The 25,633-nt window shown below is 33.7% G+C and overlaps 1 protein-coding gene across 6 annotated transcripts in view; it reads left to right on the top strand.

Annotated features, from left to right (window-relative positions):
* The window catches only part of DMXL1 (Dmx-like 1), a 137,740-nt gene that overhangs the window by 49,041 nt on the left and 63,066 nt on the right, over nt 1-25,633 (top strand). For all 6 annotated transcript variants that reach the window (XM_005857097.2, XM_014541700.1, XM_014541698.1 and 3 more), the window contains 12 exons: nt 1,298-1,417; nt 1,710-1,931; nt 4,692-6,377; nt 7,617-7,724; nt 11,087-11,256; nt 11,748-11,845; nt 13,010-13,175; nt 14,042-14,303; nt 17,496-18,589; nt 19,055-19,246; nt 22,003-22,079; nt 24,822-24,949. In XM_005857097.2, the coding sequence (XP_005857159.1) occupies nt 1,298-1,417; nt 1,710-1,931; nt 4,692-6,377; nt 7,617-7,724; nt 11,087-11,256; nt 11,748-11,845; nt 13,010-13,175; nt 14,042-14,303; nt 17,496-18,589; nt 19,055-19,246; nt 22,003-22,079; nt 24,822-24,949 (4,323 nt within the window). The remainder of the gene's footprint in view (nt 1-1,297; nt 1,418-1,709; nt 1,932-4,691; nt 6,378-7,616; nt 7,725-11,086; nt 11,257-11,747; nt 11,846-13,009; nt 13,176-14,041; nt 14,304-17,495; nt 18,590-19,054; nt 19,247-22,002; nt 22,080-24,821; nt 24,950-25,633) is intronic.

The raw sequence follows: 25,633 nt of genomic DNA, 5'->3' as shown, positions 1-25,633 counted from the left end.
TTAATTTGCATATCTTGCTGATTAGCCAATGGGTAGGGTAGCGAAGTTATGGTTAATTACCATGTTTCTCTATTATTATATAGGATATTAATAAGAATGCTAGTATTGTTAACAATTCCTCTCATTAAAACTTCCTTGTTAGTAAAATTTATCAGAAATAGATTTATTTCTGTTATTTTTTTACTTTGTTATAATCCTGTATCCTTCCTTCCTTTTCTCTTAATTCTTGTAGTTGAAATGCCTAACTCGCCCAGAACACATTACCAAAGTTACCATTTCGTTTAGTCTCTTAAGATACTATGGTCATCTTTCTTTTCTGGTGTTCCTTTGAAACTTTTTTTCTATGAAAATTTAAAAGGACAAAATAGTTGTTTTCTGATATTTTTATATGTTCTATGATTTATATTGTTTCTATAGTGTAATTTTCTAGACATAAAATAAGGAAAACGGGTTAAAACCTAGCATTTTTAAGTTTGTTTTTTTTCAGGCAGTAATGAATTACTGATTTTATGATATATTTTAGATAGACGCATTTTTTTAGCTTATTTTAAGCAACTTATGTGCTACTTAAATTATGTAGTTTTGACTAAGAAAAATTTTCCTGAATTTTATGTTGGATAATGAATACTGATATATTGGTCCTTAGATAAACATCATTAACAGGTCATTTCATTATGGTCTTATTTCAAAATATATTTGACAACTCTATTTTCATCATGATATGTTGACTTAACGTACCTATCACATAGTTCTTATCTGTTCAGAAATTTTCTACTTAATATGGTCTAATCTGTATGAACATTGTATTGGTGATGACTGTATTATGTGATTTTTTTAAGGCTGTCAGTTCAAAAATGAAATTTAAGTATAGCATACTTGTTAAAATTTTAAATTAATACAAATTCATGTGGTAAAGTTGATTCTGTTCTATAATTCCATTTTGTATTTGGAGCTGTAGATAAGAGTTTTGATTTAAAAAAATCAGTTATTTTGCCTGGCAAGCGTAGCTCCATGGTTGAGCACCAACCTATGAACCAGGAGATTCGATTCCCGGTTCGATTCCTGGTCAGGGCACATGCCTGGGTTGTGGGCTCAATCCCCAGTGTGGGGTGTGTAGGAGGCAGCTGATCAGTGATTCTCTCTCATCATTGATGTTTCTATCTCTGTCTCCCTTTCCTTTCCTCTCTGAAATCAATAAAATATATATTTTAAGAAATCAGTTATTTTAAGTTATCATATTTAATAAGTTATCTCACTTATCCATGTTGATAGTGAAAAATATCTTTAATATCCATAGGCAGCTCACCTAATGGATTTTCTGAAAAATTCTACCTAATTGTAATAGAGTGCACTCAAGACAACCGCTCATTGTTACACATGTGGAATTTACATTTAAAGTCCATTCCTGTCTCATTGGGTGAGTCTTTTTGTTTCAACTTTAAGTAGGCTTAAATTAACAAAGTACATATGATTAGACAGTTCAGTGCATATTTTTAAAGCTGTTCTTATTGAATAGTGATAATATAGTTTATTCAGTTAATTAAAATGCAAAATGATTTTCTGATTTTCTTGTTATAAAGAATCATTAATATGTTTATTACTTTTAAAATCTTTTATAAGGCAGTTTTGGATTATGAAATGTAGCAATTTATAATGTTTATAGGGTTCCCCACACCCCTGGTTTTTGCTTTTTTTCTTATGTTTTATAGATGAAAATATAGATACAAAAATATCTGAAGCAGTTTGGCAGCCAGAAGAACATTATTCATCTTCTCCAGAGAAAATCCTATCTCCTTTTTCACAGAAGTATCAGGCTTGCAGAGCAAATCTCCAGAGTACCAGCAAATTAACTCTGTCTTCAGAAATGGTTTATAGCCAAGAGTTGCATTTGCCACAAGGAGTTGAGATAATAAGTGTTAAGCCATCAGCAGGTTTGTAAATTTTGTGAAAAAAGACTATGCAAACTTTGTAATCCATGAGTGCTTATTAGATAATTAAAAATATGTGCAACTACTACTTTTAAATTCACATAGAAACATAAATGGAAAGAATATCTTTAAGTACCCTAAATTTGATAGGTTAAATTTCTCATTGTTTTCAGATTGTTTTGACATTTATCAGTCAGTTGTAGTCTTAAATATTTATTTCTAAAATAAATTCTCATTATCCTTTTGTGAAGACAAAGTGAAAGTTTCTAGGGTAGAGATAGTAATGCCCCTTATTTGCCAGCGTTGATAATACTGGTAGTGCTGCCCTGGAGCCGTGTGCTGTGAAGGATTATGAGTGTGTGGTTCCTGATTCATATTTAGTATCTTTATCTTAGGGCAGTGGTTCTCAAAAGGTGGTCCCCAGACTAGCAGCATCACCATTACCAGGGAACTTAATTGGAAAAAAAAAATTCTTAGGCTGTACCCTAGAATTATTGAATCACAAACTCTTGGGGTCTGTTTTAACAAGCCTTCCTGATAATTCTAATGCACACAAAAAATAAAGAACTGCTGTTCTAGGGTATCAAGAAAACTAAGACAAAAATCTATCTTCTTGTCACTTAATTCTTTCATTTTCATAGTCATAGTGTGGGTTTTGGTCTTTTCTACTTCCCTCATTTTTTTTTGACTGATTACTTGAATGCTTTTCAGTTGCTATGTTATCAGATACCTAATTTTTTTCTAATTTAAATTGGCAGGTGTAGGTATTAACAGTGTTCTGATAACATCTGCATTCTGCTTCTTTGTATATTTTAATAAAAGAGGAATTAGTACAAGGAAAGTGAACATTTGAAAAAGAATGACTCTTACATTGACACTTTTAAGAGCTATTGTCTTTAGTCAGTATGATCTTCACTACTGAATTCCAATTAAAATAATATGGCAAATGTAAGAGAAACTGAGGATATTTCTGAAAACAATCCTCTTATCTAACTTTGCCCTCAGTTGAATTTGGAGGAAAAAAGAAGTTCTAGGGAAAAAGAAGAAATTTATTTTGTATGGAAAACCTAATGTATGGTACAGTAATCCACCCTTATTCTGAAGAATTAAGTTCCAAATCTCCCAGTAGATGCCTGAAACTGAGGATAGTACCAAACCCTAGATATACTGTTTGTTCCTATATGTGTATACTTTTTCACTGAAAGAAAGCACTTTACCACTTCTCTTTGGATTATTCAAATTGCCAGCATCACTACTCTTAGGCTTTTGGGACTATTATTTAGTAAAATAAGGGTTACCTGAACACAAGCACTGCGATACTGCAACAGTTGCTCTGATTACTAAGTGACTATCAGCCTGGTAGCACAGTGTAGATACACTAGACAATGGGATGACTCATATTCTAGGCAGGACAAAACTGGGCAGTGCGAATTTTATCATGCTACTCAGATGGTGTTTAATTTAAAACTTACAAATTGTTTATTTCTGGAATTTTCTATTTAATATTTTCAGATCTCATTTGCTCGTTGGTATTTGAAACCACGGAAGGTGAACTGTAAATGAGGGGAGACTACTGTAAAAGTTTTTTCCTAGTCTTAGAATTTTTTTTAGTCAAGACTATTAGAAAATGTACTATGTTCCTGAGGACTTAAAAAAATTACAATTTTGTTGAAATGGGCTTTTAAAATACGATAAATGTTCTAATTATAAGAAATCTTATATAGGACAGGGGTTGGCAAACTATGGGCCATCTACCTGTTTTGTAAATAAGTTTGAGTGGAACGTAGCCACATTTATTTGTATATGGCTATTTTTGTTCTATAGTGGCAGAGTTGAGTAGTTACATTAGAGACCTATGGCTAACAAAGCCCAAAATGATTACTATCTGTCCCTTTTAAGAAAAAATTTGCTAAATCCTGGTTTAGGAAATTAAGAGTATATGATTACAGTAAGCCCAAGAAAATGTTATGTCCCACTTAGGAATCTTCTCAGCATTAGTTATATCAAATATTCTAATCATTGAGTGCCCATTCAGTATTTAGGTAAGCATGGCCCACTCACAAAATGGTATTGAAAAATATCAGAGATGTGACCCATGAATGTTGACAAGTTTTTTAAATTGTGCTGATATCTTTAAAATAAGATTTATAGCCCGGCCAGTGTGACTCAATGGTTGAGTGTTGACATATGAACTAGGAGGTCATGGTTCAATTTCTAGTCAGGACACATGCCTAGGTAGTAAGCTCAATCCCCAGTAGGGGGCATGCAGGAGGCAGCCCATCGATGATTCTTTCTCATCATTGATGTTTCTATCTCCCCTCTCCTTCCTTTCTGAAATTAATAAAAAAAAATTTAAAAAAATTATAAAATGAGATTTACAATAATATGTAAAACTAGTAAAGAGCTGTGAAAAGAATATTGGCGTGAGAACCAGGACTTAAATTCAGGTTTTCTAATTCTGCCTTAATCTAGCTATTTGATTTAGGCATAAGATACTTGACATATTTGGTCAAGGGTCTTTACCTATAAAATGCAGGAATTGAACTAAATTGTCTCAGAGTTCTTTCAGATTTGGTAATATTGTTCTTCTTGCATACTTTTTGTTGTCTTGAGGGCTTTTTACTGATCTTATTGACCCTTAAACTATTATTGACTGTTATGTTGTTAACAGTAGTTCATACAAAAGACTAAAACCTTTAGTACATGAAAATAGAAATATTTAACCAAATTTGACATTTTGTTAATGGATTATTTTTATTTTAGGTCATCTGAGTTCTTCTTCCATATATCCCATTTGCAGTGCTCCCTATTTATTGGCAACTTCATGCTCAGATGAGAAAGTAAGATTCTGGAGATGCAAAGTAACATATGGAGAAGCTGCCACATCAAATAATGGAAAAATGGATCTTGTATACACTTGGGAGGAATGGCCATTACTTATTGAAGATGGACTTCAGAGTAATAGTAGTATTACTGTACCTGGAAGGCCTGTAGAAGTTAGCTGTGCACACACAAATCGTTTAGCAGTAGCATATAAGCAGCCTGCATCTAATAGTAGACCTTCTCAGGACTTTGTGATGCATGTAAGCATTTTTGAATGTGAGTCTACAGGAGGTTCATGTTGGGTCCTTGAACAGACAATTCATTTAGATGAGTTAAATACGGTGTTGGATTCTGGCATTAGCATTGATAGCAATTTAGTGGCCTATGATAAGCAGGAGGTATATTTATCCAGTAAAGAGAGTATAACATCAAACATAAAGCATTTAGTTCACTTAGATTGGATATCTAGGGAAGATGGTTCTCATATCTTGACTGTAGGAATTGGATCAAAACTTTTGATGTATGGACTCCTGGATGGCAAGGTACAAGAACAGACTAGTAAGGAAAGCCTGGCATTTCCTCTCTGGGAGAATACTAAAGTTGTGCCTCTTTCTAAGTTTGTACTGTTACGAAGTGTGGATTTGGTTTCTTCTGTAGAAGGCTCTCCACCTTTTCCTGTTTCTTTATCATGGGTCCGGGATGGCATCCTGGTGGTAGGAATGGATTGTGAGATGCATGTATATTCCCAGTGGCAGCCATCTTCTAAGCAAGAACCTGTTATAACAGATTCATACAATGGGAGCACTCCATCTATAATAAGTTTAATAAAACAGAGTAACTCATCAAGTTCTGGATTACATCCTCCAAAGAAAACTCTGACTCGATCTATGACCAGTCTTGCACAGAAAATCTGTGGAAAGAAAACTGCATTTGATCCTTCTGTGGACATGGAAGATTCAGGTCTTTTTGAAGCAGCTCATGTTCTTTCCCCAACTTTACCTCAGTACCATCCCTTGCAGCTTTTGGAACTCATGGATCTTGGCAAAGTTCGAAGAGCAAAGGCCATCTTGTCACATCTTGTCAAGTGCATTGCTGGAGAAGTTGTGGCCCTGAATGAAACGGAATCTTGTCATGAGCGCCGCCTTAGGTCTCTCACCATCAGTGCCAGTGGAAGCACCACCAGAGACCCCCAGACATTCAACAAGAGTGAAAATACAGATTACACAGAAATAGATTCTGTTCCTCCACTTCCTTTATATGCCTTACTTGCGGCAGATGATGATAGCTATTACTCATCTTTGGAGAAATCTAGTAATCAGAGTAGCTTGAATAACTCAAACCAGTTATCAAAAGAAAATTATGATGAGCTTTTTCAGATTTCAACTCTAATGACTGATAGTAATGTGTTAGAGACAGATGAAGAAAATACAAAGCCAAGGGTTATTGACCTTTCACAATATAGTCCAACTTACTTTGGTCCTGAGCATGCTCAGGTTCTTTCTGGCCACTTACTTCATTCTAGTTTACCAGGACTCAGCAGGATGGAGCAGATGTCTTTGATGGCCTTAGCAGATACAATTGCAACTACCAGCACTGATATTGGAGAAAGCAGAGACAGAAGCCAAGGTAAAACTAAATTGGGTACAGGATCAGAAGAAAAACTAGTGGTATTTTTACCTAATTTCACAGAAAATCTAAAAAATATTTTATAAAAATGATACAATGGTTTTTAATCATCATTGCTGACTTCACAATAGTTGAAAATATGCTATTTATCCCATAAATCGTGCTCTGAAATAGAATTTGAAATAGAAATTATAATACAAAAATTCATTTTGCCAGTTATTTTAAATTTTTACATAATAGTTTGCTTAATAATGTTAAAGATCCACCTGAATCCTTTGAGTTTAGGAAAAGTTAACATTCTTATTAAATAATTACTTTAGATAATGCAAATGTGATTTCCATTTTATTTTATTTTCATGTTGTGATAATTTGCTATTATTTGGCTTTTAATATATTGAGGTTTATTTTAAAAATTTGCAGTAATGTATACTCCTACCTAGAATAACAAAAATAAGCATAATAAAATTAGGTTTATTCCTCATCCAGAGATCTTTTTTTTTTCCTTTTTAATCTCCTGAGTTACAAATCAATTTGAATGTAGTATTTCCATCACATTTCAAAGATTGAAACAAGTGCAGCCAGGTGCACCAGATAGAGATCAGTAGGCTAGACCCCTTGAACTCTGCTTGAAAGGAAAATATGGGATAAACTTAAGAAAATAATGATAATTAAAAATTAAAGAAAAAATGTTGGCCATGAATCATGACACTTTTACTTTAAGAAGTGTTGGTAGTAGATACTATTTTTGATATAAATATATTATAGGTATCTTATATTTTTAATTATTTAATGTAAAAAGCAGGCCTTCCCACTGTATAACTATTTCTTTCAGTGTTAACAGAACATTATTGGGGTGAGATGTATGACTTGAATCAATATGGGAAATATTGTAACATATAGCACAGAGAAGGTTAAACTATTTTAAAATTTAGTTAAATTTAAGTAAGATTCAGATCAGAGGAGGTCTGATTATAAAAAATGTCACAGACCCTGAGTCAATTTATTCTCTTCTTTATTATTCTTCACAATATTTAACTATCCTTCTTTCTGTAGTATATAATTGTATAGGAAAAAATAAATATTTAGACTGATAACTGTTTTCAGTTTCAGAATGTTTTATCTCTGTATTTGGTGCTGTGACATGCTGCTTGTCAAAATTATTAGCATTTACTTGTGTTTTGTTGATGAAACGTTGTGTTACAAATAAAAATGAGTAAATGCTTTTTTCCTTTTTTATAGGTGGAGAAACTCTTGACGAATGTGGGTTAAAATTTCTTTTGGCTGTTCGACTTCATACTTTTCTTACAACTTCCCTTCCAGCTTATCGAGCTCAACTCCTTCACCAAGGTGATTTTGGTAGTAATCTGTTAAAAGGAAGTAAGGCAAGAAGAGGAAAAGAAAGGCTTCAGAAGTTTGCATTTGCTCAGATATGATAATGCTGACAAATTTGACACATGCTAAGTTTCCTTAATTTATTTTAAAAATGTTTATTTTCACTTAATTTTCTTTACTTAAGGTATCGGAAATTTTCTTCTTTTTTTTTTTCTTTCTTTTTTCTTTTTTGGTTCATCCTCATCAGAGGATATTTTTTTCCATGGATTTTTAGAGAGAGTGGAAGGTAGGGAGAGAGGGGCAAAGAGAAAAACATTGATGTGAGAAAGACACATAGATTAAGTGCCTCTCACATGCACCCAGTCCGGGGCCTAGGATCAAACCTATACATGCCCTTGTCCAAGAATCTAACTGGTGACCCTGTGGTGTGTGGGCCAACACTGTAACCACTGAGGCAGTATTGGAATATTTTTGGTAGATGGAAAGAGTTAATGAAGAAATAGAAACATGTAGCAATTGGGCAATTGGATATTCTGTGTTATGTTTTAAGCACATCATACATTAAAGTCCAATTAGTATTTCATTCTCTTTCATTTCTTTTCTAGATTATCTTTTTCTCCCTTTTGAAATTTTTGAGAAAAACATTTTTGTTACAGAAAAAGATACATATTCAAATTTTAATTGTTTTACAAAAGAAGAGTACCCCCAAAACTATTGTTAACATTAATGTGTATTTTAGATATTAGTTTAAGAACATTTCATATACTAATATATACTGTTAGTCAGGACTTTCAGAGTAACAGAAATACTTTACTACCTTTAAGGTACCTTAAGCAAAACAGGATATTTATTGGTTCAGTGTCCAGGAAGTATAAGAGATAGAGCTGCCTTCCAGCATTATTGACACTACAGGTTCGCCTCTGTTAATTGGTCTCTGTCTCTTGCTCTCTCTTTTCCTTTCTGTCCTTGTTTCTCTTTTTGCTTCCTTCTCCATTTTTGGGGAAAGTAAAGCTTAAAATTCTAAGTCAAATTCTTTAATTATTTATGAAAAAGTATTGAACTTGGTTGAGAGATAATAGAAATCCTATATAATAAAAGGGTAATATGCAAATTGACCCTAATGGCAGAATGACTGGAATGACTGGTCGCTATGACGTGCACTGACCACCAGGGGGCAGCTCCTGTCCTAAGCCGGCAGGTGGACATCCCCTGAGGGGTCCCAGACTGCAAGAGGGTGCAGGCTGGTCTGAGGGACGCCCCTCCCCCCCCCACCCCACCAAGTGCGCAAATTTTCATGCAATGGGCCTCTAGTGTAAAAATAATTTAGAATAATAGTCCGTTCACAGCATAAGTATTGTTTTTTTTTTAAATTTATATATATTTTTTTTCCATAGACTTGGGTATAATGAGAATTTTAAATTCTTTGGTGCTGGATATTAGGTTAAACATTTTAGTCCATATATTTCAAAGCCACATCTTGTAATTAATCATTTACTTCACCCAGTAATACTAAACAAAATGTACTGTGAAGAAGAAATAGAAGCTGAACAATAAACACCCCATGTGGTGCCAATAGGTTGAAAGAATTGCTAATGTAAATGGTGCTGTATAAACATAAAAGTACCTTCCTAAATATAGTGACATCTATAATAATAAAAGCATAATATACTAATTAGACCAGACGTCCTTTCGGGTGACCTTCCAGATGAAGCTGGGGCTTTGAGGGAAGCCCGGGTCCCGGGTGCCTGCCTGTGGCCGGAGGGAAGCCCGGGTCCCGAGTGCCAGAGGGAAGCCGATGCCAGCAGCTGGGGGAAGGAAGGCCTACTCTTGCACAAATTTCGTGCATCGGGCCCCTAGAGGGATAATAATAGTTATTATGTGCCAGGTATTATTCTAAATGCTTTAACAATATTAATTTAATCCTCACAACAATGTATTATGGTAGGTCCCACGATTATTCACATTTTTTAAATGAGAAAATTGAGGAATCAGGAGACCAAGAAGCTTGCCCAAAGTTATATAGTTAATTAAGGATGGACTTGGAATTTAATGCATGCATTCTGATTCCAGAGTCTTCACAGTCTTTTTTTTTTTTTAATCCTCACCCAAGGATATATTTTTATTGATTTGAGAGAGAGAGAGAGAAGAGAGAGAGAAACTTCATTGTGAGAAAGAAACATCAATTCATTGCCTCCTATACGCGCCCTGACCAGGAATCAAACCCAAAACCTAGGTATGTACCCTGACTGGGAATCGAACCCGCAACCCTTTGGTGCACAGGACAGTGCTCCTACCAACTGAACCACCCAGCTAGGGCTTTTCTTTTAAATGTCAAATAAAGTTTATTATCTATAATGTATAAGGGGCTGATAAAAACATAAAAAATCAGTACCTTTTTCTGGACAGATAAATAGCCAAAATATATAAATAACAAAAAAATACAAAGAATAAAGACATGCTAGGGGAAATTCTCTATTTCACTAATAATGAAGGAAACTCAATTTAACACAATAATGAGGTAACAATTCACTCTACTATAAAAAGTAAAAGAAAAATTCAATGTAAGCATAATATGGGTAAACACGTACCTGAATATTGGTTATAGTACTTAAAATTATGAAAAGCAATATGGGAATATATATGTTAATCCCACTTTGGGAAGAAAAAACGATTTTTTAAAGCTCTTTTTTTTTTTATATCTGTACTACCTATTGGTGAAAAACTACATATAAGTCAAATGCCCCAAATAGAATAAGTCATTATGAAAACATTGCTATATTAATATGATAAAATATTGAATTGCTAATAAAAATAATAACTTTATGAACAATGTGTATTAATGGTAAAAACACAAATTAAATAGTATAAAAATTTTTTGATATGAGTCTTTACTGTCTTAAATTCTGTTCACCAGGATATAATGTTTATTTGATGCTTTTTTAAATTCCATAGAATTAAATTCACAAAACAAATGTTGACCAAAGGAAAATGAGAATCAGCTTTGAAGAAGAATCATACCAGTATAGAAAAATACCTTGTGTTTCTCATTTTCTAAGAAAAAGTCATGGGGAATAGCTAGAGAACAAAAATACTCTGCGCAGCGGCATTTGCCATAAGCATTTTTTCTTATCTTTTAATAAATACATATTTTAATTATAGAAAATATATGCTCATTATAGAAAATATTGAAATGATAGGATTGTTTAGAGAAGCAAGAAAAAAAATAACCCATATTTCCTCTAGCCCTAAACACTTAATTGTAACTTTTTGAGTCTCAAAGTTTAGATATTTTTATTGCAAATATGGAACACATTTCTGATAATCATTGTATAATTGTGTTTATATTTCTTACCAACATTTTTTTGACATTTCTTTAGGCCTGTCTACTAGTCATTTTGCCTGGGCATTTCATTCAGTAGCAGAAGAAGAACTGCTGAACATGTTGCCAATAATGCAGAAAAACAATCCCACTTGGTCTGAACTGAGAGCTATGGGCGTGGGATGGTGGGTCCGGAATACTTGCATCTTACGCAAATGCATAGAAAAGGTAAGTATTTTATGTTGGTATGAAAATTATATTTTGGATGTTCCTTTAAATTACTCTTTGTTTTTTTGAAGCAGTGAGATGATTTTACATAGTTTTATATTTGAAAATATGTGAATATAATATTTTAAAGTTTCTATTCTAATTCTTAAATTTCTAGTTGATACACTTGTTTAGTATATATGTCAGATTTTTACAAAATACATATACTTTTTAGAAAAAATAAAATAGTACAGAAAAAATTGTAATGAAAAGTATAGTCCTGTTCTCATCTCTCTGTATCCTTGGAGGCCATCACCATAAATTATTTTTGTAATTGTTGAATATGTATGTGTGTGTGTTTACATACATATTTAAAAAAATCTGTTGAACATTTAAACAGATTAATGTATATTAATGTATAATCTGTATATTAAATCTTGGATATGAGGGAAACTATTTGTTCTCTTAAAAATGATTTCTGTGAAATATTGAACAATATATTCTACTTATAGGTAGCCAAAGCAGCCTTTTATAGAAAGAATGATCCTTTAGATGCTGCCATTTTCTACCTTGCAATGAAAAAGAAAGCTGTGATTTGGGGATTATATAGGTAGGTGAGAAAACTACTTTAAAATGAAAAACTGTTCATAAAGTAAATGTATGAAATAAAGATTTGTTGTTCTGGTTAGTGTGATTCATGTAGATTTTTAGTTATTTTTATATTTAAGGAGACATTTTATAGGGGAGAATCCCAGATGTTTCCTAGAGCACATCTTTTTTTACTTATTTAATGTATTTTTATTGATTTCAGAGAGGAATGAATGGGGAGAGAGAGATAGAAACATCAATGATGAGAAAGAATCATTGATAGGCTGTCTCCTGCACGCTCCATACTGGGTATTGAGCTGGCACCCGGGGCATGTGCCCTGACCAGGAATAGAACCGCGACCTCCTGGTTCATAAGTTTACACTCAACCACTGAGCCACTCCGGTTGGGCAGAGCAGAAGAACTTGATAGGTAACTTTAGTTTGTTTTTAGGATTTATCAGGCCAGAAAAATATTTTTTTGCTTAAGAACTTTTTATGATATTCCTATAGGACAAAGAACTAAAGCTGGGAAGATAAATTGCTAGAATCTGGAACAAGCATCTACTCTGTGCTCTGTAAGAGCCCATGGACCAGGCTATCCCTCTTAACTGCCCTCCTCTTATCGGCCAGACTCCATAATTGAGTTTGGGTCACTTAGAATTTTTTTTTCATTTGTCCTCAGCAACACTTGGCGAACATGATCACCATTTGTTTTGGGTTCTGTTCAGCATGAACTATATGAACAGCAACCTCTGGGGGAAAATCATGGTACCAGTCAGTTTTGTAAGAGACTAGATCCTTTTAGTATTGTTTTGAATCAGGACAGAGTTTTTAGGTTTTGATCATCAAAGTAAAGGTGATTGATTGATGAGGTTTAAATGGTGAAGTAGCACAGAAGTTAATATAAATTATATATTTCACATAGATTTTAAAATAATTTCTCACAGTGCTACTAATGTTGTTTTTTCAATAGTTTGAAAGCATTTTTTTCAATAATCTGAGATATTTTTGAGAAACTAAATGTTTATCATTAATGTTCTTTGCTCAGAAAAGAAAATGTATAGTTACTTTTAAACTGTCAAATGTTTCTTGCCAGTCTTAACTTTTAAGTGGCTAACTTGATAAAATCAGTTCTGATGTAGAAACATTATATTCTAAAATTTTTATACTTTTTTTTCCCTTACAGATCCCAAAATGATACCAAGATGACACAGTTTTTTGGACACAATTTTGAAGATGAGAGATGGCGTAAAGCAGCTTTAAAGAATGCTTTTTCTTTGTTAGGCAAACAGAGATTTGAACATTCTGCAGCATTTTTTCTTTTAGCTGGTTGCCTCAGAGATGCAATTGAGGTAATGAATGAAACCTTTTTAAAAATAGCATGGTCATCTATAAGCTCTTTATCTAGGGCTAAAATTTTAATTTTTTTATTTCAACTTAAGTCTAGTGGAAATAACACAAGGCTAAGTACCTAAAATAATTGATAATATTTTACAGTGACTTTTAAAATTTTATCATTTAGCTTGAACGATGTTTATACAGAATTAAGATTAGCCAGGTCGTGTTGGTTGGTAGAGATAGATAGTTGATCTGACTCATAAGAATATTTATGAACAGGTTAAAAAAAAGTTTCTCCTACAATTAAAACATATTTTAACCTATATATTTTTTGCTCTGTCTCAGTTGATGAACCTTCACAAATTTTTAACAGATTCTTTCTCAATAAACCTTAAAAATTTATGAATACTTAAGGTATAACATTTCTATCTTAAATTGCCCTTTTGCTCAGAGTTTCATACAAGCAAAAATCGTGTTTTTTTTTAATTTCGAAAACATTATAGTCTGCTAACGTGGATGGGAACAGTAGGAGTTCAAGAGTAAAACAAAATACATCATTTGATTTGATGCTATTAAGAATTATTCAATTCTTAATTAAGAATTATTCAATTCTTAATTCTTCAATTTCCTTATTAGGCCAATTCTTTTTGCAAACATATTTAGTATTGGCAGATACTAAAATTTATAAGCTATTAACATAAATGCTGACAAGTAGACTTGCCAAAGCAAGCAGTATATGTTTTTTTAATCATCCTTGTTCACTGATTCAGATATTAATAAAGCCTTGTGTTCATGTAGTTAATAGTGATTGAGTTGAGTTTATCTTAAGTGAAAGATACTCCCGCTTATTTATAAACAATCTTTTTTTTTTTTTTACAAGGTATGTCTTGAGAAACTGAATGATATTCAGTTGGCTCTTGTAATAGCAAGACTATATGAGTCTGAATTTGATAAATCTGCAACATATAAGTCTATTTTGCGTAAAAAAATTTTGGGAATTCTTTCTCCTATCGATGAACTCAATTCATCGAACATCAGTATGCATTATGACCCTTTTCTTCGGAGTATGGCATATTGGATTTTGGAAGATTATGGTAGTGCACTGGAAACATTAATAAAGCAACCTGTCAGAGAGGAAGATGGTAAGCTGCACTTTTACGTTGTTAAGCTCTAAGAGTTTTATTAGTATTTGCTGGGTATAGAACACACTGTTAGGTATTAATGGTAACAAAGCAACTTGAAGACATGGTCTAAGACTTTATGGTTCAGTTGGGGACACAGTTATGCATACTTTGGATTTTCTGTTTTTATGAAATCAATGTATTTAATATAAATGTATAAACAGTTGAATATAAATGTTTTGAAGAAAATACTGATATAAACTCAGTTTATCTGAGGTGGAAGTTAGCATATTAATCAGTTTTATAATTTATATAGTAGAACTGTATTTATTGTAAAAAAAAAAAAAAAAAAAATTTAGCCCTGGGCGGGTCAGTGGATAGAGCATCGGCCAGTGGACTGAAGGGTCCCAGGTTCAATTCAGGCCAAGGGCACATGCCCAGGTTGTGGGCTCAATCCCCACTGGGGGGCATGCAGGAAGCAGCCTATCAATGATTCTCTCTCATCCTTGATGTTTCTATTTCTCTCTTCCTCTTCCTTTTTCTCTGAAATCAATAAAAACATATTATTAAAAAGAAAAAGTTGACATACGTGGTGTGATTAAAATTGCTAATTTTTTGACTGTCTTGTTCATAAGATGAGTGAGGTACATTTTTTTTAATGTTCCTTTTTGAATCTACTTCTGCCTTTTGTTTTAGAAATCCTTTCTGCTAAAACTTTTCTAGAGGTTAGTATAATGTGGAATTATTTATATAGTTTTATATAAAAATGATGGTATATGCTCTTCACATATTTTTCCATAGTTAGAATTGAATTGTATATGATAGCTGGTATAGTAGGTGTCATATCATTTGGAGTACTAATTGGAAAAGGTTCTAGTTCATAGCTTTTTGTATAGCATCATTTAATTATGAAGTGTCATATGTCTTATTATAAAAAAGTCATATTACTAAATTGTTCTAGTATCTTGGCCATCTAAGCTATAGATTTCCAAACTGGCCTCTGTATAATGAAGGGGAGAAATAAAAGGTTTTTTCCAGTCACTTATTTTATTTTTTTAAATATATTTTTATTGATTTCAGAGAGGAAGGGAGAGGGGAGAGAGAGATAGAAACATCAATGATGAGAGAGAATGATTGATCTGCTGCCTACTGCATGCCCCCTACTGGGAATCGAGCCCGCAACCTGGGCATGTGCCCTTGACTGGAATTGAATCTGGGACCCTTCAGTCGGCAAGCTGAGGCTCTAGCCACTGAGCCAAACCAGCTAGGGCCAGTCACTTATTTTATATCTATACATATTCTTGTCAAAAATGTATTTTGATTTGGGATTAATACATGATCACATACTTTTAGAGCCAATTAAACCTGCATTCTAGGCGCGGGGGACAGGGCTGGGATAGAAAGGGTCAATGGGGGAAAAGGGAGACATATCTAATATTTTCAACAATAAAGGATTAAAAACACAAAAACCTGTATTTTAGAAGAAAAAAATTAAAAAATAATAGTGGCTTGGACCAAGATGGTAGGAGTGGAGGCAGAGAGAAGTGGTTGGATTTGGAATATAATGTTAAGGTTGACTAGGTAGGACAGGATTCGCTAGATGTGAAGGGAATGAGAATCAAGGATAATTCCTGGGTTTTTAGCTTGAGCAATAGATAAATGATATAGGGAAGACTGGGAGCAAATTTTGGGGAGTGTTGCTTTAGCTAGAGAAGACTTTTCTAATAAGATCAACTTTGAGTAGAGACCTAATTGAAATGAGCGAGTAGATGTCTGGATAGAGTAGTTTAGGCCAAAGGCTCACTACATGTAGATATCTGGGTAGAGTAGTTTAGGCCAAAACAAGCATGTCAAACTCAAAGGCTAACACTGTCAAATAAGCAAGGTTAAGTTTATGTGGGCCTCAAAAAAACAAAAGCTTCAATTTTCCTAGAAACGTAGGTTTATTTCAATAGAGACATGCTGGATACAAAGGGCTGAAATAAATGAGTAATCATTAACATAAAATAATAGAACATTAATATTTTTTCTTGAACATTAACTTACCAGACACTGAATAACTGCACATATTAATAAGCGTAATGCAAATAAACCTATTTTTCCTGTTCTCCAAAAGCGAAATATTTCCTGTTGCGCACACCAAACAAGTCAGTACAAAACTAATGACTTGGCAATCGGCTGCTAAAATATTTGCTGCTAGTGTTAGTGGAGAGAAATGGTGTGCCTGCGCATAAGGCGCCTAAAGGAAATGAATGCAATACGATTATAGCAATCAGTCTTTAGTGAACGTTGTAGTTCATTGCTAATAATTATGTATAATAGGATATTGTGAAAATTAAGATACAAAATTTTTATTAAGACTTTTTTACATACCGTTATATTGGCTGGACCACAAAAATATTCGTCGTGGGCTGCCTGTGGCCCACAGATTGCGAGTTTGACATGCTTGGGCCAAAGGCTCACTAAAGGCCCTGAGGCAAGAGTATGTACATGTAAATGGAAATGTAATGTAGGCCTTTGGATGTAGTAGTATGGATTTATAGGGAGAATTTGGGACAAGTGATAGAGATGTGCAAGTTATTAGCATTTAGATGGTATTTAAAGCCATGTGACTATATGAGTTTACACAATGAGTGTAGATAGGAAAAAAGTCAAGCATCGACCTCTAGAATGCTCAGAGGTAGAGAAAATGAGGAATATCTAGCCAAGCAGACTGGAAAGGATTATCTGGGAAAGTAAGAGAAAAAGAACTAGGTGTAAGTGGGTGTTTTAAATTACCTTAGATTGTTACCTGAAAGTATGTGAATTCAACATAACCTTTGTTTTTCTACTATGTTAGAACAAATTTTATTACAAATGTGTTGTTTTTAAAAAGTATATAGTTTTATTGATTTCAGAGAGGGAGAGAAAGAGTTAGAAACATCAGTGATGAGAGAGAATCATTGATCAGCTGCCTCTTGCATGCCTCACACTGGGGATTGAGCCCACAACCCGGGCATGTGCCATGACCATATGTCAAGGCTTAACCATTGAGCCATGCTGGCTGGGATAAAAATGTGTTTTTGTCTGTTCAATACTATGTATTAGTATGGTGTGTTAATAAAATTTTGTCTAAAGAAAGACCCGGTAGATAAAGGGGCCATAGTAGAGAAAAATGCTACAATACAACTCTTGAAGAATTTTTCTTGGCTCATAAAATGAATTTACTTTCAGATCAAGTCACTATGTCAGCCTGTAATCCTGCAGTTTTTAACTTCTACAATTATCTAAGAACACATCCTCTTTTGCTGAGACGTCATTTTGGATCATCTGATGCATTTTCCACACATGTGAGTTTAACAGGAAAAAGTGGACTCGCAGGAACAATTAATTTAAGTGAAAGAAGATTATTTTTTACTACTGCCTGTGCTCATTTAAAAGCTGGCTGCCCCATGTTGGCTTTGGAAGTATTATCAAAGATACCAAAAGTCATTAAGAAGACAAAACCTTTTTGTAGAACAGCTAATTTTATGGATACTAGTAAAGACTGTTCTCCAACTTCTCCATTGAAATTGGATCCAAGGGAAGATAAGTCTTCTGCTATTGATTGGTCACAGTCACTCACGAATGGTTTTGGATCTTCTTCAGAGGGTTCCTCAGAGAAGCAGTCAAACTCCACTCTTTCTTTTGATTGGAGCCAACCAAGTGTTGTATTTCAGGATGACTCTTTAGAATTAAAATGGGACAGTGATAATGATGAAGAAAATGAGGATCTCCCTATTTCAATGAAAGAACTAAAACATTCAAAGGAAAAAATAGGGAAAAAAATAGATGAAACGAGTTCTAATTACACAGAATCTCTCAGCATGCTAGATGAAAATGACATTTTAAGTCCGTCAGAAGATATAATTGCAGTTCAACTAAAATTTAGAGCATGTTTAAAGATTCTCACAGGAGAACTTCGTACTTTATCTACTGGCTATGAAATAGATGGTGGAAAATTGCGTTACCAACTATATCACTGGCTTGAAAAGGAGATGATAGCTCTCCAGAAGACTTGTGACTATTGTTCAGATGCTGAAGAATTACAGTCTGCATTTGGTGCAAATGGAGATGAATTGGGAATAAATGAAGATGATGAAGATTTGCTTCATGAAAAAAAAGTGAAACAACTGAGAGAAAATTTTCAGGAAAAAAGACAATGGCTTTTGAAATATCAGTCACTGTTGAGAATGTTTCTTAGTTACTGCATACTTCATGGATCTCATGGTGGGGGCCTTGCCTCTGTGAGAATGGAATTGATTTTGCTTTTACAAGAATCTCAGCAGGTATGTAGCTTATATGATAGCCAGTCAAAATAGCACATGTATGAAAATGTTTTTGATCATTGCTTTTAAATATTAAAATTCGTTGATTTTCTTAATTATGGTAGCTTTAAGAAATGCTCATTTTTGCATGGTACTTCATTGTGAATTTGTGGACTTATGCATGTATTGCAGTTTAAAGACAATTTGATATTAGGCCCTATGATATGCTGAATTCAAATGCCACATTTTTATATGAATGCCCTTATGAGCTGATGAATTTCTTATGATAATAGGGTATTGTTCCATCATTTTTCAGTATAATTCCTAGAATGGTGACCTTCTCCGGTCCCTTCTAACTGTAAAAAGTTTGTGTTAAACTTTTAAGTTTTAAGTGTTTTGAAGTTTTCCAAAGAAACCCCTGAATTACATAAATAATAGGTTATAACTATAAATGGCTGGTTAACCTTTTTTTTCTTTGTTTTTAAGGAAACATCAGAACCAATATTTCCTAGCTCTCTGTCAGAGCAAACCTCAGTACCTCTCCTCTTTGCTTGTACAGCCAGTGCCAAAACAGTAGTTGCCAATCCATTATTGCACCTTAGTAATCTAACACATGATATTCTACATGCCATAATAAACTTTGATTCACCACCCCATCCAGATATCCAAAGCAATAAAGTAAGTATGCTTGGTTTCAGTCTTTTAATTATACTACAATAAAACTAAAAGATAAGTGTTAGGGTTTTAAAAAATAATTTTAAACATCAGACTATACATAGTGATTGTTACATTACCAAGTTTATCAAAGAAAACTTCTGGTTGTAGGCCAGGTTCATCTTACTTGTGTTACTTATACCCACTAGAGTATTTTAATTTTTAATCCAATGCTAGTTACTAAGTCTTATTTAGCCATTTTATTAAGATAAGAGTAATTGGTATATATGCAGATACGTGATTTCTTTAGCAGTACACTTAGTCAAAAAGCTGATTGTTTTTTAGATATAGAGACTTAATATTATGGTGTGAAGTTACTAATATCTATGTAAAGGTTTTCTTTGTTAATATGAAAAGATTACATATTTTCAGGACAATGTGAAGTATTTTGTCCCAGTGAATCCTCTAGGGCAGTGGTCGGCAAACTCATTAGTCAACAGAACCAAATATCAACAATACGACGATTGAAATTTCTTTTGAGAGCCAAATTTTTTAAACTTAAACTATATAGGTCGGTACATTGTTATTAACTTAATTAGGGTACTCCTAAGGCTTAGGAAGAGCCACACTCAAGGGGCCAAAGAGCCGCATGTAGCTTGCGAGCCGCAGTTTGCCGACCACAGATCTAGGATGACTTCAGATTTCTGTTGGTAAGCAGAATGTTTGCAGGGCTGACAGAGAATCTGGGTCATACATTTTTCATCTTCCAACAGCCAAGCATAGCATATTATTCTGGGTTCTCTAGAGAAATAGAACCAATAAGGGGTGTGCGTGCATGTGTAAAGAGCTTTATTATAAGCAATTGGCTCACATGATTATGGAGGCTGAGAAGTCCAAAGATGTGCATTTGACAAGCTGGAAACCCAGGAGAGCTGATCATGTAGTTCCAGTCCTAGTCTGAAGTCCTGAGAACCAGGATAGCTGGTAATGTAAATTCCAGTTGAAAGCTACCAGGCTTGAGACCCAAGAAGAGCCAGTATTTCAGTTCTAATTCAAAGGCAGGGCCTGAGCCAGTTTGGCTCAGTGGATGGAGTGTTGGCCTGGGGACTGAAGGATCCGGGTTTCAGTTCTGGTCAAGGGCATGTACCTCGGTTGCAGGCTTCTGTCGGCCCGGGCCCTGGTAGGGACACATACAGGAGGCAACCAATCGACATGTTTCACATCAGTATTTCTCTTTGTCTTTCCCTCTCCCACTCTCTAAAAATCAGTGGAAAAATACCCTAGGGTGAGGATTAAAAAAAAAAAAAGTCAGGAAAGACTCAAGACTCACGTCAATGGAACCAGGCAGAATTTCCTCATTCTCTACTTTTTTTTGTTTTATTCAGGTCTTCCAGTTGATTGGATGAGGCCTTCCCCTATCTGCTTTGCTTAGTGTTCCAATTCAAGTGATAATCTGTCCAAATCACCCTAACAGATGCACCTAGGATAATGTTTGACCAAATGTCTGGGCACCTGAAGACCTGGTCATGTTCACATATAAAATTAATAATCACATCTAGGTTATTTCATATCATGATTGCAGGAGGTTTTTTTTGTTGTTGTTTTAAATATTTTTTTATTGATTTCAGAGAGGAAGAGAGAGGGAGAGAGAGATAGAAACATCAATAATGAGAGAGGATCATTGATCTGCTGCCTCCTATATGCCCCGGACTGGGGATCGAGCCTGCAACCTGGGTATGTGCCCTGACCAGGAATCTAACCATGACCTCCTGGTTAATAGGTCAGTGTTCAACCACTGAGCCATGATGGTTGTTCTGGTTGCAGGAGTTTTAAAAGCAGCAAGAATTTGCAAGGCCTTTTGAGGACTAGGTTCAGAATTCACACATGACTTCTGTTGTATCCTCCTGGTCCAAGCAAGTTAGAAGGCCAGTCCAGATTCAATAAGTGGGGAAACGGTCTCCACATTTTGATTGGGGAAGCTGGAAAATATTCTATCATTTTCACAATCTTCCATACATGGTCTTTGCTGTCTTAATTTTATATGATGATATTCATAATTTTAATTCATACTACATATTTTGCTGATAATTGAAGTAGAAATAGCAATGAGATTTTAATCTATCCATTTTTTATCAACTTAAAAGACTGTCATACCTTCTTAATTAGATCAAGAACTTAGTCTTTTAATAGTTGTCTAGTCTACTTTCTTACCTAGGTTACACTTCTTCATCCTCAGATCTACTTCTGTTACTTCTCATCATGCCATGTTTAGAACCTCTTGCCCAATACAAATGTTTCCCTTTAATTGCTGTGGTTCATACCTTCTTTCTCTTAAATTTCACTTTCTTTAAATTGTTTGCTTTCTGTAGTCACTAGAATATGTGGTAGCATATTCTTCAATGACCTGTCAATAGGTGAACTGTCTTTTATCAGGCTCTGCTTTTTTATATTTCGGTTGAGGAAGAAGCAGGTTGAACCCCAAAGGGTTTGCTTTTGATACACGGTTCATGCACTACTGAATAGCTGGCATCTGTTCCCATTTGCTCTTAAAATAGAATATAGGTAGCAGGTATGTGTTTTATAATTTCTACCGAAGGCCTCAGTATTTTTTCTTTATCTGTAGTGAGGCCTCAGAAGGTAGAGATTAGTGTTTAGGAGAAAAAATAGTTTATAAGGGCAAAATCATTTTTTCATCTTTTAAAAATGCTGATTATGTTAGGTCTTGAAAAAAGTTACATTGCATACTTAAAGTAATTTTGGTGTTTGTTTGTTTTTTCCAGGTATATGTAATGCATACTTTAGCAGCCTCACTTTCTGCTTGTATATATCAGTGCCTTTGTGGTAGTCATAACTACAGGTAAATATCTTTGTGAAATTTTAAAATGTGTGCAGCAAACTGATGAGTTTTCAGAATATATATGCTCTTGCTTTGAAAAAACTGTATACAGCACTATACTTTAAATAATGCAAAAAGCATATGGTTGAAGTGTTGAGTCCTTTTTTTTTCATCTTTGAAATTTTAACTTGTGCCTTTATGGCAAATGAATCTCAAGTAAACCCTTGTCAACATAACTTACTTTATAGCCTTTTATTGATCAGTGCCTAATGCCAGACATCATGATAAGCACTGAGGTAAGTTCTCCTTCCTTAAGGTTAATGTAGTTTGTTACTAATAAATGTGAATGAATAAATGATATATAGTATGGCATAGTACTTAAATGATAAGTACTATAATATGATGGATAGTACAGAGGAAGGAATGACTGACTTGGAATCAGGAAAATTGTTACAGAAGAATTGATGCTTATTTTGTTGATGATTTTTCCTCTTTAAGTCCTAAGTTTTCCCTGTAATTCATCTAGGCTTTAAAAAAATATTGTTTAACGCTCAGGGGTCTTTCTATATCTTTCTTTAGTTCTTTTCCTTTCCTATTAGACAGATATTAGAACTTATGGGTTCCTCTTATTTTTCTTTTAGCTTTCACTTGTTTCTTTTTTTTTTATTTTAATTTAATTTTATTTTTTATTACTTTATCTCTTTGTTTTCTTTGTTTTCTTTGTTTTCCTGTTTTTGTTTGTTGCTTTATTTTCTATTTCTTTTCACATTATTTTTCCATCACTCTATTTTAGTTTATTTTTATTTGCTATTTTATACCATTTTTGAAATCAAATTTTTTGTAAATTTATTAATATTTTTTTCTCGTTCTCTTTCCTCTTATCCACCCATCCCCTTTCTACTTCCTCTATACTGAACTGAGATCCTCCCATATTCATCCAACTTTTAACCTTATCTTCTATATATAAGCTCAGCATCTACAGATTCTGCCCCCACCCTCTTTGCTGGGGGTTTGGTGTTTGTATTTTTTTTTTAATTTTTAAATTATAATTATTTTGTTTGTTTGTTTGTTTATGTATTGGTTCTGTGGTGTTTTCCCCATATATATAATATCCTTTTCTTCCTTCTTCTTTTCTCTCCTATCTTTTTCACTCTCTTCGATATCATTTATGCTCTCTTTTCTCGCCCCTAATTTTCTTTTCTCAGGTGGTCACTTATAGTAGGATTATTATTGTCGTGAGTACATTCGTGCTTTGGTCCCTTTGTGTTATGTCTTGTCGAGGTGAATTTTATCCTGTCTGGCAGCTTTCACTTGTTTCTTACCTTTATTTCTTTTTGCTGCTTTTCAGGAGAAATCCTAGCTTCATTTTCTAGACACTAATTCATTCTTCAGCAACATCTTATCTTTTATTAAGTCTAAGTGTTTCATTTTTTAAGACCTCTGTGATTTTAATAGCAATATTTATTATGACTTATTGCCTTTATTTATTGATTTTTGTTTAACCTGTCTGAAGATAAAGCATTTTTCTTAATGTTCTGATAAGTCTGCTTCCTCAGGTGCAGGTCTTTCACTGAGTTTTTTGTCTCTTACATGATGTCAGCCTTCCTTGGTACTGATTTTTTTCAGTCTGTTTATGTTATAAATTATGTGAATTTTCCCATGGGTAATCTTAGCTTACTACTCTGGTTATGTATTTCTAGGTTTGCTTTAACTTGATTTTTTTTTTTTACTCTGATCCTCCAAGAGTTCATTTTCTCGTTATTAAGTATAACTTTACTTTCACCAACATATTTTTATCTTTCTTATATCCATTTGCTGTAATGGGATTTTTTTGTTGTTACTCTGCCATCTTGTACTTGGAAAATAAAGCAAGAGAAACTATTTACAAATGCATCAAAATGCTATCATTAATAAGACTTACTAATTAGAATAGGTCTAAACAATTAAATGTTCTTTATAAATATCATATTCCTTTACTTAATGCACAATACAGAAATTTGACAGGTTAGCAAATGTTATGTATTTTAAAAAATCTTAAATTTTTCTGTTATATTTCATAGTCTGTGTCAAGCTGCAAGTTATTTTGTTCATTCATCTGTTTAGTTTTAAAGTGCCATTTACTTGGGGAAGCTTACCCTGAATTCCCAAATTATGTGAAATTCTCCTGTCTTTTGCTTTCATGGCACTGTATTGAATAGATTTTGTCTTTAAAAATGTGGTAAAATTATTTGTGTCTGATTTCCCTATCAGGCTATAAATTTCATGGGAGACACACACCATGTTTTTTATTATATGCCTGGAACTTGGTGCATATACTTGATGTAATCTACCCTGATGTAGGATAGACTAGCCATTAAATATTAAATTAAACCTAAATTGACTTCGTTTTCAGCCAAATAACCTTGTTTTAAAGTGTAATGTATAAGCTTGCTATTTGTGGTCAATAGTAATTCAGTTTTCTCATTTGTACATATTCTATGTCTTCACTAAATAAACTTAAAACCTATCACATGTTTTAATTTAAAAAATTTGTATCTTTATAATTAAAGGATACTTTATTTTAATATAGCACTTGACTATAGAATATAGTGTAGATGTAATAGTAGTGTAACTGATAACAAAAATTTATACTTAAGGTACCCTAGAAGTTAGATCTAAAACATGGAATATTATATGTGAAAATCATTTTAGATCTGTATATTATTGTTGTTGTTATTGTGGGCCATTGTAGATTACTATTACTTAAATGTTTTCTTCTCTTAGCTCATTTCAAACAAATCAGTTTACTGGAATGGTGTATCAGACAGTACTGCTTCCCCATCGACATTCTTTGAAAACAGGAAGCTTAGATGAAGCAATAACTCCTAATACATCACCAGCTCAGTGGCCAGGTATAAATAATTTATATGTGTATGAGTTTTTCTTAGCTTGAATTTAATCAGATGAGGAAAAATTAGGTTTGGTTGGGTTTTGCTATATGATAACCATTATTAAATATTTTTTAGAATTGATACCAGTTCAGCATTCTCCACTCATTACAAATTATGCAGTCACTTAATTTTAGTATTTACTTCATCATTATATTAAAGTAACTCAAATGTTTTGTTATATTTTTATAATTTTGCAGAAAAATATTTATCATAGCAATTATATTTTATCTATCATTTTTTTTATTTTCTAATATATTTTCACTAATTTTAGAGAGGAAGGGAGAGGGAGAGAGAGATAAAAGCATCAATGATGCGAGAGAATCATTGATCGGCTGCCTCCTGCATGCCTCCTACTGGGGATGGAGCCTGTATGCTTGGCATGTGCCCTGACTGGAAATCGAACCATGACCTCCTGGTTCATAGGTTGATGCTTAACCACTAACCCACACCAGCTGGGCTGGGTTTTTTTAAAAAATTTTTTTTCAATCCTCACCCAAGGAGTGAGGATATTTTTTCACTGACTTTTTTTAGAGAGGTGGAAGGAAAGGAGGAAGGGGAGAAAGAGAGGAGAGAGAACAACATTGATGCAAGACACATCGATTGGTTGCCTCCTGCATGCACCCCTGGGCGGGGGGTGAGGGGGTG

This window comes from Myotis brandtii, unplaced genomic scaffold (assembly GCF_000412655.1).
Source record: "Myotis brandtii unplaced genomic scaffold, ASM41265v1 scaffold1071, whole genome shotgun sequence".
Taxonomy (NCBI): domain Eukaryota; kingdom Metazoa; phylum Chordata; class Mammalia; order Chiroptera; family Vespertilionidae; genus Myotis; species Myotis brandtii.
This window is presented reverse-complemented; position numbering and strand designations above follow the sequence as displayed.